This window comes from Mytilus californianus, unplaced genomic scaffold, assembly GCF_021869535.1.
Source record: "Mytilus californianus isolate M0D057914Y unplaced genomic scaffold, xbMytCali1.0.p SCAF_1, whole genome shotgun sequence".
In the NCBI taxonomy this organism is placed as follows: domain Eukaryota; kingdom Metazoa; phylum Mollusca; class Bivalvia; order Mytilida; family Mytilidae; genus Mytilus; species Mytilus californianus.
The window spans coordinates 1,001,113-1,014,004 of NW_026262581.1; the positions used below are offsets into that span (position 1 = coordinate 1,001,113).

Genomic DNA, 12,892 nt, shown 5'->3' on the forward strand with positions numbered 1-12,892 from the left:
TATTTTAGTAAAGCAAATTTGACTGGCAGTTTTGCGAACGGCAAAAATCTAAATGCTGTTTGTCAATACCTTCGACTTATATTCCAAGTGAAAACAATTACTTAAATGTTTTATAAAAATAAATCAAAATTAAACTACATGGGGGATTATTCGGGGTATTCCAACTTAGTTGCACCAAAAGGGTATCTTACTATACCAAATTAATCCTTGATTCTTCAAAGTTTAGTTTAGCCATAATAAAAAGGAGTATACAACAGCAATAGAATGTCATAAACAGTGCTGAATAAGTCTGTTCACATTTCAGGCGAATTTTATACTGTTGAGATAGTGTCAAGACATATTTAAGACTGTCAAGAATGTGTCGAGACATATTCAGACATTATTTAGAATGTCAAGAATATGTCGAGACATATTCAGACATTATTAAGAATGTCAAGAATATGTCAAGACAGATCGAGACAAATTTAAGACAGTCAAGAATTGGTCGAGACTAATCCAGACTCTTATCAGATGATACAGGAAGTGTCGAGAAATTTTAAGACAATGTTCATACTGTCAAGACACTTGTCAAGAAAAATTAAGAACCTTATTAGACAAATTCATACTATGTCAAGAATTTTTAAAAACTATTCAGACAAATTAAGAATGTCGAGTAAAAATTCATGCAAATTCAGACAAAAACTGGTCTTTTCAGACTTTTTGACTTCTGTAGTGTATGTTTCCACGGGAAGCAGATTAAAAGCTAACTTTGTCTTGATGTATGAATAACATTTTTTAAACAATTTGACAAGGTTCCTCCTTGTAATACGCTATTCGTGCAAGACTGGTTGTAGGATCTAAGTGGTAAGTTAAATTATGAATTTGGTAATATTTTGCCGGAGCTCACCTTCATCAGTTTGATCGTAGTTTTTTAACAACAGTGTCTGTCTATATATAAACATAAACACATATATATATATAAATAGATAGCAAATTCGTGCAATTGGATTTTTCTAGGTCTGTTTGATTTCATATTATAGGTTAAAACAATATGTTGATAATCGTGTTTACCTGTATAAGAACGAGTTTTAGTAGATCTAATTAGTCAACCAAATGGTTTACACTTGTTTCTCTTCCAATGTTGACATACTTTTCCTTTCAATAACTGAACCCATAACTAACTAAGGGGTTCAATTGAAGTTCACATGAATACGGATTTAATGAAGTCGAATTATTCACTTGCAAGTGAATAATTCATTAACGATGTCTCTTTGCTTATTTTGACAAACTGAAACAAACTGGCCACGAAAAGCGAATTATTTTTTCACTTTCATTAATGATTGAACACACAAAAAAAAAAATTATCTCGTAGCTAATGCTCCTTTAATATTTTATTGAAATAATTCTTCTTACATGTTTGATTTACTTTTCAAATTATTTAATTCTTATAAATTATGTTGCAAATAGCATCAATGGATACAGTAATTAATTAGTATCCCTTTTCATAAAGAAAACGATTATCTGTTTTTAAAAGATTTGTTCTATTTAATTGAGATATTATTACTTTTTAAGGATATATCGTTGAACACTATTGATGTTATGTATAGTTTAATAAACCCAAGTTACTTGAAATTTTTAAAACATTTTGTGTCTGGGCACTTACACATATGAAGACATGAACCATTCATAATTTTAGCAATTTTATTTTTGATATCAATTGTTCAGTATCACTCTGAGCAAGGAAGTATTATATTTTATTTTACTTTCATGCTCTGAGGATGTAAACTTCAAGAGTCATTGCAAAATTTTGACCCACTCTGTTGGTTTTCTATCATGAATCTTTTTTTCATACATGTCATAGTGAAAGTGTCTGGGACAGATTCATTTAGGAGTTATGTTCTGTTGGTATTTTCAACCTCGGCAATTTACATTGTTTTTGGAAAGTACATTTCTTGGTTAAACTCCAATGGGGGGGGGGGGCTTGCAGATTTTTCATTAAAAGTTTCTGACCTCGATAAAGTTGAAAATAAATATTCTGGTTTAACTTCCTAGAAAATTTATTCTTACCGCCATGTATATTTTTTAGTAAAAAAAAAAAAGAATCTTGCTCTAAAGTGGTTGAAGAAAATTTTCTGACCCACAATACTTTTCTAAAATAAATATTCTGACCCTATAAAATCTATCCGACCCTCACCTCAGAATCAAATGATCGTTCCCTTACCTGAAAAAGTTTCAAAATTTCAATATTTTATTGTTCGGGAAATTCATGCATCAACCTGAACAGAGCCAGACTATAATTTGATCTTATATAGAAATGAACATTAAATTTAATCTTAGATGCATGAGTTTTTATATTAGTTGTTATTGGCTTTGAACCAACTGTCAGTAACTGCGAGTACTCTCAGATTTGTACTTAGTGTCTTTTTGTTGTTGGGGTGTACAAGTACCCGTCCACGTGTTTTTGTTATATGTATTTCTATTTGTATCCATCTGATGAGTTAAGCCATTCTCAACTGATTTTTATAGTTTGTTCTTATTTTACTGTAACACAACTGTCCAAGGTTAGGGGAGGGTTAGGATCCCGCTTACATGTTTAACCCCGCCACATTATGTGTGCGTGTGCCTATCTCAAGTTAGGAGCCTGTAATTCAGTGGTTGTCGTTTGTTGCTGTGTTACATATTTTTTTTTATCTTCATATTTTTGTATATTAATTATGCCGTTAGTTTTCTCGTTTGAAATGTTTTACATTTGTGATTTCGGGGCCTTTTATAGCTGACTATGCGGTATGGGGTTTGCTAATTGTTGAAGGCCGTACGGTGACCTATAGTTGTTAATTTCTGTGTCATTTGGTCTCTTGTGGAGAGTTGTCCAATTGGCAATCATGTCACATCATCTTTTTTATATTTAAGTAGTCTAAGGGTATAACATTTGCTTCATGCTCAGTGATATATCTTCTGACTACCTTGAAATATTTTTTTTTTTTTTTTGGTTCATTATTCATTGAGTTTTCATTTGTTTCGTTTGTTTAGAAAAAATAGTCCATAATTGATATTTCTGATGAAACTAAATAATATAATTGAATATTTTATATCATTCTTTTTGGACAATTTCTATTCAAATTAGTAGTTTTTTTTCCTGTATAAATTACGGTCATCTTTTACCAATTACGGTCATCCTTGTTTTGAATCGCTGGTACTGTTACGGTCATCTCGATTGTGAATTACGGTCATATTAGCGATTTTTTAAAATCGAATTTCCTGTTTCATATAGATTTCTCGGTAGTAATCTGTGATTTCCGTGTGAATCTTTTATAAATTTATAGCATACTAATATATGCTTTATATAGAATATATCATAGAAACACATTAACAGACAATACCGATTCTGACCTAATTCTGCGTCCGCCATCTTGAGATGACCGTGAATCGAATTACGGTCATCAGCTTTATCAAAATGAATTGTATTACTTTTCACTGTTTTTTTTTTGTTCCAGCTTTGGATCATCGTAAGTTATTGTCTCTGTCCAATTTTAAGATCTTGGTCAGAGTTCGTCTATTTCCCATATAAGGATTCTTTTCAACAGTTGTCTTTGTCCTCTTTAAGATTCATTGTTATTGGTGGTCTTTGTTCCAGGCTATTATCATCGTAAATGATTGTTTTTGTCACATTTTAGGATCTTTGTCAGTTGTTATCTATGTCCTATTTATCAGTAGTTTTCTATGTCAGAGGTCAGGATCCTCGTCAGTTGTTGTTATTGTCCAAGTTCTGGATCTTCATCATTGGTTGTCTTTGTCCCAGTTCAGGATTCTTGTTAATTGTTTCTAATGCCTCTGGTCAGGATTTTCGTCAGTGGTTGTCTCTGCCGCTATTCAAAATTCTCCTCAGTGATTTCTTGGGTTTGTCCCAGCTGAGAATCTCCGTCATTGGGTTGACTTTGTATTATGTCATGATCTTTGCCAGTGATTAATTTAGTCCCAAATTATGATCCTTGTCAGTTGTTGTCTTTGTTCTAGTTTAGGATCTCGTCAATGGTAGAATTTGTCTTAGGTAAGACTCCTAGTAAGTAAAATTGAGAATGAAAATGGGGAATGTGTCAAAGAGACAACAACCCGACTCAACAGCAGAAAACAGATCAATGTCACTAATGGGTCTTCAACACAGCAAGAAAATCCCGCATCCGGAGGCGGGCTTCAGCTGGTCCCTAAACAGAAATGTTAATAGTTCAGTAAAAATGGACGTCACACTAAACTCCAAAACATATAAATGAACAAAAATTAAAAAAAACATATAAAACTGACAAAGGCCAGAGAATGCTGACTTAGGACAGGCGCAAAAATGCGGCGGGGATAAACATGTTTTGTGAGATCTCAACACTCGCCCCATTAGCTCTAGCCAATGTAGAATAAACAAACACACAGCAATACGCACAGTAAAACTCAGTTGAAAAGAAGTCCGAGTCCGATATCAGAAAAGGTAACAGAAAAGACTAAGCAAATTTACAATCATACATAAATTAACAAAGGACTACTAGCATTTACTGACATGCAAGCTCCAGACTTTAACTTAACTGATAAAAAGATTATGTCTTCATCATATGAGAATCAGGCACAATCCCCTCCGTTAGGGGTTTAGTATCATACCATCATAAAATACATGAGAAGAACATAACCCGTATCATGTCAACAACTGGTTTTAGAATAAATGTGTTTATTTCCGATGCAAAGTCCTATGAGGTAATCAATATTAATTCCAAAATATGCCATCTTTAATGACCTGACAGCAGTATCTTAACTATATCACTTCTGAATAAGTCTGTTGAAAGGTTTGGTTAGCTTTTGAGGTGAATGACGACATTTTTGTGCTTTGAATAGAATATTACCATAAAAGATTGGATGTGAAATACCTGAACGTATAAATTGTCTGCATGTTGATTTATATATACGAAGGATGGCCTTGTACCGATGATAACATTTAGTAAATGTTTTGACTAGTTTGTGATATCGAAAACCCTGGTGTAATAATTTTTCAGTAATACAGAGATTTCTTTCGTTAAAATCAAATACGTTGTTACATACACGAGCGAATCGAACAAATTGAGATATATAAACACCATAAGATGGTGACAAGGGAACGTTGCCATTTAAAAATGGATAATTAACAATAGGAAATGAAAAATCATCTCTTTTATCGTTAATTTTGGTATTAAGTTTCCCGTTTAAGGTATAGATAACAAGATCCAGGGAAGGGCAGTGTTCATTGTTGCTATTAGCATTATTTTAAGTCAGTTAAATCTCTTTAATGTACATACTGAAGTCGTCATTATTGAGAGCCAATGTATCATCCAAATATCTAAAAGTGTTATAAAATTTTTGTATCAGATGTTGTTTCGATGGGTCTATGTTGATTTTAGTCATACATTGTAACTCATAACAATACAGAAACAGGTCCGCAATAAGTGGTGCACATTTTGTCCCCATTGGGATTCCGATAAGTGGACGATATACGGAATCTCCATAGCGAACCAAAATGTTATCTAGTAACAATTCAAGTGCAGTTGTCGTATCAAAGCAGGTCCAATTTACATAGTTCTTTTGTTTGTTGTTCCAAAAAAATGACCTAAAAGAATTTAAACATATATATTCGCATTATGACTTTGCCTATATTTGTCACTGGTTATGGTCCTCGTCAATTGTTGTAATTATCCAATACGAGAATCCTCGTCAGTTGTTTTTTTTCCAAGTTCAAAGTTACAGTCAGTGATTGTCTTGCTTCCTATTTAGGATCCTCATCAGAAGTCGTCCTTGTTTCAGTTAAGGTCCGTTTCAATTGTAGTTTTCTACTGAACTTCGTCAGTGGTAGTCTTCTTTAAATGTCAGGATCCTTGTCAGTCGTTCTCTTTGTCCAAGGCCAAGATTTATTGAGTGGTTGTCTTTATCTCAGTTTAAGATCCATGTCAATGGTTTGTGTTGTGCCTGATCAAGATCATCATCAGTGTTTTTAATATCCCAGAGCATGATCCTTGTCAAAGGTCGTCTATGTCCCAGTTCCGGATTATCGTCATGTTTGTCTTTGTACGAGGTCAAGATCTTTGTCAGTTGTTAGTTGTTCTTGTTCAAGCTCATGTTTATCGTAAGGGGTTGTCTTTGTCCCAGTTAAAAATCCTCTTGAAAGGTATATATTTTCCAGTTAAAGATTATCGTCAGTGGATGTCTCTGTACTTGCCCTGGATCTGCATTGGAGGCTGGTTCCTTCCAGGTCAGATTATTGTAAGTTGATGTCTTTGTCCAAGTTCAGTATCCTCGTGAGTGGTTGTCTGTTTCCAAGTTCACGATTCTCTTCAGTTCGATCTTTGTCCCTGTTCAGGATCATTGTTAGTGATTTACTTTGTTCCCTGTAAGGATCAGCGTAAGTGGTTATGTTTGTCCTAGTTAAGGATCCTCCCAGTGGTTGTCTTTGTCACAGGTCAGAATTCATGTCAGTGGTTATTTTGGCACCTAGTCATGAATTTCGTCAGATGTTGTTTTTGTCACAGATCAGGATACTCGTCAGTGATTGTCGTTTTCCCACTGCAGGATCCCAACCAGTGTGTTTTTTATCCTATATCATGCTCCTTGTCAGTGTTTTTTTTTTATCCCAGGTCGGGAACCTTGTTAGCAGTTGTCTTTGTTTAAGTAAGGGATCCACATCACAAGTGTTATTTGTCATAGTTCAAGATCATGGTCAGTGATTGTCCTTGTTCCAATTCATGATCTTTACCAGTTGTAATGGTTGTCCGAGGTATGCACTTTGTAAGTGTTGTCGTTTTCCCAGTTCAGGATCCTTACCAATGGCTGTCTTTTCCTCAGGAAGGGTTATTTTTTTTATTCCAGATAAATGATCGTCGTAAGTGGCTGTCTGTGTCCCTTGTCAGGATCTTTGTCAGTATTTTTTATTTAGTTAGGACTCCATATCACCAGTGTGTTTTTTTACGGTTCAAGATCATAGTTAGTGGATGTCGTTGTTCCATTTAAGGATTTTTACCAGGTGTCTTTATTTTAGTTAAGGACTCCATCAGTGTTCTTTGTCAAAGTTCAACATCATAGTCAGTGGTTATCCTTGTCCCATTTTAGAAATTTTACTACTGTATTGTTTTCTCCTATGTATGGGCTTATAGTTAGTGGTTGTCTTTGTCTAATGTTAGAATGTTCGTCAGTGGCTTTCCCTGTCCAAAGATCATCGTAAGTATTTAACTTAGCCAAAATTATGATCCTTGCAAGTTGTTGTCTTTGTGTTAGTCGTTAGTCGTAAGTGGTGTTTTTTTTCCATTACATCCTTGTCAATGTTTGTCTGTGCTTTAGTTCAGGATCCACATCAGTAGTTGTGTTTGTCTCAGATCAGGATTCTCGTCAGTAAGATACCTTGTTGTGTCAATGGTTGTTTCTGTTTATGGTCAGAACAACGACAGTGATTACCTCTATCCAATGTCATGATCCTCTTTAGTTGTTACCTTTGTCCCAGTTTATGATCTTAGTCAGCGGGTGTCTGTATCCCAGTTGATGATTCTCGTAAGTATTTGGCCTGGGCTACGGCACAATCCTTGTTAGTGGTACTCTCTTTTCCAACCCATGATCACCGTAACTGATTGTCCCAGTTCAGAATCTACGTCAGTGGTTGTGTGTTTCTATGTTTATGATTGTCATCAATTGTTTCTAAGATCCTGGTCAGAATAATCGCAAGTGGTTGTCTATGTTCATCGTCAATAGTTTCCTATGTCCGTGTTCAGAATCGTCTTCAGAGGTTGTCCGTGTTCAACTTCGGGATTCTTACTAGTGTTTGTCCCGCTCCTAGGTCATGATCCTTGTAAGTTATTGTCTTTGTTGCAGCTCAAGATCCTCCTAAGTGGTTGTCGTACTCTAAGTTCAAAATCCTGGCCGGTGGTTTTCTTTTAACAGTACATAATAAGTGGTGATCTTTGTATCAGCTAGGAATCAGGATGCCCGTCTGTAGATTATCTTTTATCTGCGTTCAGGATCATCATCAGTGGTTGCTATTATCCAAGCTAAGTATCCAGGTTAGTGGTTGTTATTGCCCAAGGTCATGATTAACAACTTTTAGATCCTCGGCAGTTGTTTTTTTTTTTGTCCAAATCTAGGATTGTTGGCGTCTTTTCCATCTTCAGGATCCTCGTTGAATAATGTCTATTTTAACTGCTGGCTGATCGTCAGTGGTTGTGTCAGCCGCAATTTAGAATCCTCACCAGTATCATCGTAATTGTTCAAGTTATGGATCCTTGTGTGTTGTTATCTTTATAAAAATGCCGGGGCATTGCCAGTAGTTTTCTCTTTCCGAGGTCAGAATCATCGTCAGTAGTATTTCGTGGCCTAGGTCAGAATCCTTGTCATTCGTTATTTGTTCAATTCCTTGTCAGATGTAATTTTATAAGTCATGATCATCGTTTGTGGTTATTTTCATCCCAGTTTAGTATCTTCGTCAGTGCCGTTACGGTAGTGGTTGTCATTGCCAACGGCCATTTGCTCGTCCGGGGTTGTTTTTGTTTCGCTGTAGTATTCTCGTCATATGTTGTGTTTGTCCCAGTTCTGAATCCTCATTATTGGATGTCTTTGTCTCTACTCAAGATCCTCGTCCATGGCTGTATTTGCGCATTTTCAATATCATTGTCAGTGTTTGTTTTTATTTGTCCAACTTAAGGATCCACTTTAGTGCTTGCCTTTGTCTCTGGTCGGAATCATCATCAGTGTTTGTGTTTTTTTTCTTCTTCAAAAAACGGATGATCGTCAGTGGTTCTTTTCCCGGGGTCAGGATCATCGTCAGTTGGTCTCTTTTTCTTAAGTCGAAATCTTAATGAGTGATTATTTTTGTCAAAGAATAATAAAATCTCCAGCTTTTGTCTATGTCCCAACTCTGAATCTTCGTCAAATATTGTATTTGTCTCATGTCAGGATCCTCGTCAGAGGTTATCGCAGTCCTAGACCAGTCAGATGATGACTTATCCCTTAGTCAGATGATGACTTTTCCCTTAGTCAGAATTCTTGTCAATCAGTTATGTCTATATTGAAATGTATTCCAAATTTGGTAATATATTTGAGAATATAATTGAGTATATTGCTGTATCAAATCAAAAGAAAAATGGTTCAGTAATAGACAACATATTGAATTATGTTATGGACTTATATATCTTGGTATGCTGTTAAATTATAATGTTATTTGTAGTATAAGTTAGTTGGTGTCTGTCCAAGGCTCAAATCCTCATTTGGTATTGTATTGTCAACGTTCAGTATCCATTTCAAGGACTGCCTTTGCCCAAAACCAGGATCCTCGTCAGCGGTTTTCTTTGTCCAAGTATAGGATCAGCGTCATTGGTTGCCTTTCTCTAATTCTATAATCCTCGGGAGTTATTTTCTTTGCCGCGGGTCAGTATTCTTACTAGTTGTTGTTTTTGTCCAAGATCATGATCCTCTTCAGTGGTTATTGTTGTCCAATTTCAGAATCCGTTGTTGTCATTGTTCCAATTATCGATATTTGTAAGATGTTGTCTTTGGTCGACATCACGATTCCTTTCAGTGCTTGTGTTTGTCAGAGATCAGGATCGGCAGTGTTGCATCATTTTAAGTTTTAGAAAGTAAAGTATCAGGCAATAATGTATGTATTCTGGTTAACAAAAAGAATGTGTCAACCTCTCTCTTTGTACATGTGACCACCCTTGTTACCGTCCACTAAAAAGTACAATATGTAATAGAGTTTGAAAATTAAAAAAACAAAAGATGAGATTTTCAAAAACATTAACAATATTAAACAAGTTATATAATCTGCACACGTTACAACAGCGTTGTCTTAACTATTTATGTGTCTGTTTATTTTCTGCAAGGGCGGGAGAGCATTGATTACTCTCATGAAATATCTTAAATCTGCCATATTTACGATTTTTGATAATTTAAATTTCTGTAACCATGGTTACGGTTTAGATCAAAATACAATCTTTAATATAGTTTGCAGATTAAAATGAAACACAAAAAGTTTACTAAACACATATTGTACAGATAATACGCACTGGTCACTACAACGTTATCTATACTATAAATCGTGATTTCTTCGGAATCTCACAGTTTTTTTGTTTGCAGGTGTAATTTTATGTGTTTTCAGATGCAATTCAAAAAGAATTTCAGTGTTGGCAAGATATTACAGAACCAGAATTCGACTGGCAAAGACATTGTGGATGTCCAGTGCTTCCCTTTCTATTCAATTATGAAGGCTTTAAACGTAACGCATGTTGATTTCTTCAGTCTTGACGTAGAGGGAGCGGAATTACAAGTGTTACAAACTATACCATTTGGTAAATTAGATATTGATATGATGACGGTGGAATTTATTCACGTCCCAGCAGGAGAAGCACAATTAAAAAAATTTGTAGAAAAACATGGGTACTCATCACTCATGAAAATGTCCCATTACAATGGTCTAGCAAATGATATAATATTTAGGAAAAACGTATAAAAGTTCGTTTTCGTCAAGTTTAAGAGTTTTCTAATCTTAATAGCAAACAAATTACTTTGAATTTTGTTATAAATTTTGTATCACAAATTCCTCCGTAATCATTCCAATGTGCAGCAATGAAACTACATTTACAACTAATCAACATTATTTTTGAAAGTCCTTTTCTATCCTGGATGCAAAATACCAGACCAATTATATGAAGTAAGAACTGCGATGTCATTTTCGTTTTCCATATCCTCTATACTTATTGTTTTGTCAGGTCGTAAAAAAAAATCATACGGTGCAATTTCTGTGACATCAAAATTAAAGGTGAAGGACGGATACTTTCATGTTATTTAAGATGTCAGCATTATGACAGATTACTCTTTTTTTCTATATTTAATAATGTATGCAAATCGGGAAAACCTTTAGAAGTCAGATAAATAGTCAATTATCAAGCACAGTTTTAAGTATTTAAAACTTGCTTACAATAAACAGCAATTTTTTTTATCAAAAACTCTAGTGAAAATGATGAAATTGAGTGAAAACCAAAATACTTCCTTGTTATTCAAATGTTTATACCCTAAAACCAAATAGATCCTATAATGGGTACAAAAGAAATAAACAATACATACACTCACAAATGAGCTGCGTCGGATAGAAATCGACCTTTTGCAAGTGCACGTATACATGTACGTGTATAAGACTTTTATTAATTTTGGAACAATCATATACTAAATAAAAGATATATTTAGGTCTATTCAGACTAAATGATATTTATTTGCATTAGGTCAATTGTTATTCGACGAAGCTTATTTAATAACAAATCAGTTAAAGAAGAAAGAGTTCTAATATACAAAGTAGAAAACTGGTCTTCATGGCTGCTTCAACAAAAACTGCTCATTGTTTTGTGTTATTTTGCTATGGTCATTTTTTGTATTCATGTCTTTCATTTTTTCTTCTGTGCTTTGTCGATAAGATGTCTATATGCCATTTTGTCTTTCATTGTTGCAATAGTTGTTTGTTTTTATAGTGATTAAGATTATAACACAATATTGACTGCTGTATTCCAATCTTCGACATTTTAACCTATTATGTCTGTTTGTTTTGCCCACACATTGTTGTCAATATAATGGAATTATATGCGACTGTCATACAAGTTAGATGTTCAGTTAGCTATCAAACTATGTGTTATCCACCATGTTCTACATAAAGAAGTACATGTACCAAGTCAGGCATATGACAGTTGTTTTTTATTCGTTTGAAGTATTTGATGTTTTGATTTTGCCATTTGATAAGGGACTTTCCGTTTAGAATTTTCCTTGGAGTTCGGTAGTTTTGTTATTTTACTTTTAAATGCATCAAGTCATCGATGACAAAAAACAAAATGGTGAAACTATTATTTACATGTCATTTTTATGTCAGAATTAGGAAACTTTATATCTCTCAATTGATACGATATTCCAGGGCTTATATTTCCTATCATGATTTCCTTGATAGAGGTTTGCTGCTCACAAGGAGGCTATTAAATCAAAATTTCAAAGTGGTAAAGTTGAAATCGTCCTTTTGTAAATTTTACGGACGGCATCTTTGTTGACCGTAATGATATATCTATTTCACAGATGATGACGTATATCTTCCAATTGTCGTAACTACAATCCAATCCCCCTTTTCCCTGAATGTGACCTACCGAATTATATTTATCATCAGGTTTGTACTTACATGAGAACCACGACGGGTGCCACATGTGGAGCATGATCTGCTTACCTTTCTGGAGCTCCTGATTTCACCCCAAGTTTTTAGTGGTGTTCGTTTTGCTAAGTCTTTAGTGTTCTACGTTGTATTTTGTGTAATGTTTTTTGTCTGTTGGTCTTTTTCCTTTTCTGCCATGGCGTTGTCTGTTTATTTTCGACTTGTAGGTTCAAATGAACCCTTGGTGTCTATCACCTCTTTTGTAGAAAGATGTAATTTTCGACATATTACAGTTACATTGTTTTTGATTATTTATCTCAACTTCCGAGAACAGAGTTGAACTCAGATGGATTTCATCATTCTTTTGGTAATAAAATTCCTCACGTATTCAAGTACTTCTAACGCTATGAATGCAACATATTGAAAACACACATATTTATTGCCAAATTTTAGTGGTATTATACGAATAAACATGACTGTGTAAGTGTCACACCAACCAACATGACCAATTCAACTAATCAGCATCAAGAATATTTTGTAAAGAAAAGCCTACTCTGATAAAACAGCACTTTTGATTTTGCTGTTTACATTGCATGTAAGAATTCAATTTGCATAAACAAATAAAGGCAACAGTAGTATACCGCTGTTCAATAGTCATAAATCGATTAACAAATCCGGGTTACCAACTAAAACCGAGGAAAACACATCAATTATAAGAGGAAGACAACGGAACAACAGAAACACTGAACT

At 34.4% G+C, this 12,892-nt stretch overlaps 1 protein-coding gene across 1 annotated transcript in view; it reads left to right on the forward strand.

The window, feature by feature from the left end:
• Positions 1-11,684, forward strand: part of LOC127727198 (uncharacterized) — a 38,103-nt gene extending 26,419 nt beyond the window's left edge. The window contains exon 4 of the mRNA XM_052234692.1: positions 10,121-11,684. Coding sequence (XP_052090652.1) covers positions 10,121-10,471 — 351 coding nt within the window. The 3' untranslated portion in view covers positions 10,472-11,684. The remainder of the gene's footprint in view (positions 1-10,120) is intronic.
• Positions 11,685-12,892: the final 1,208 nt, after the last annotated feature.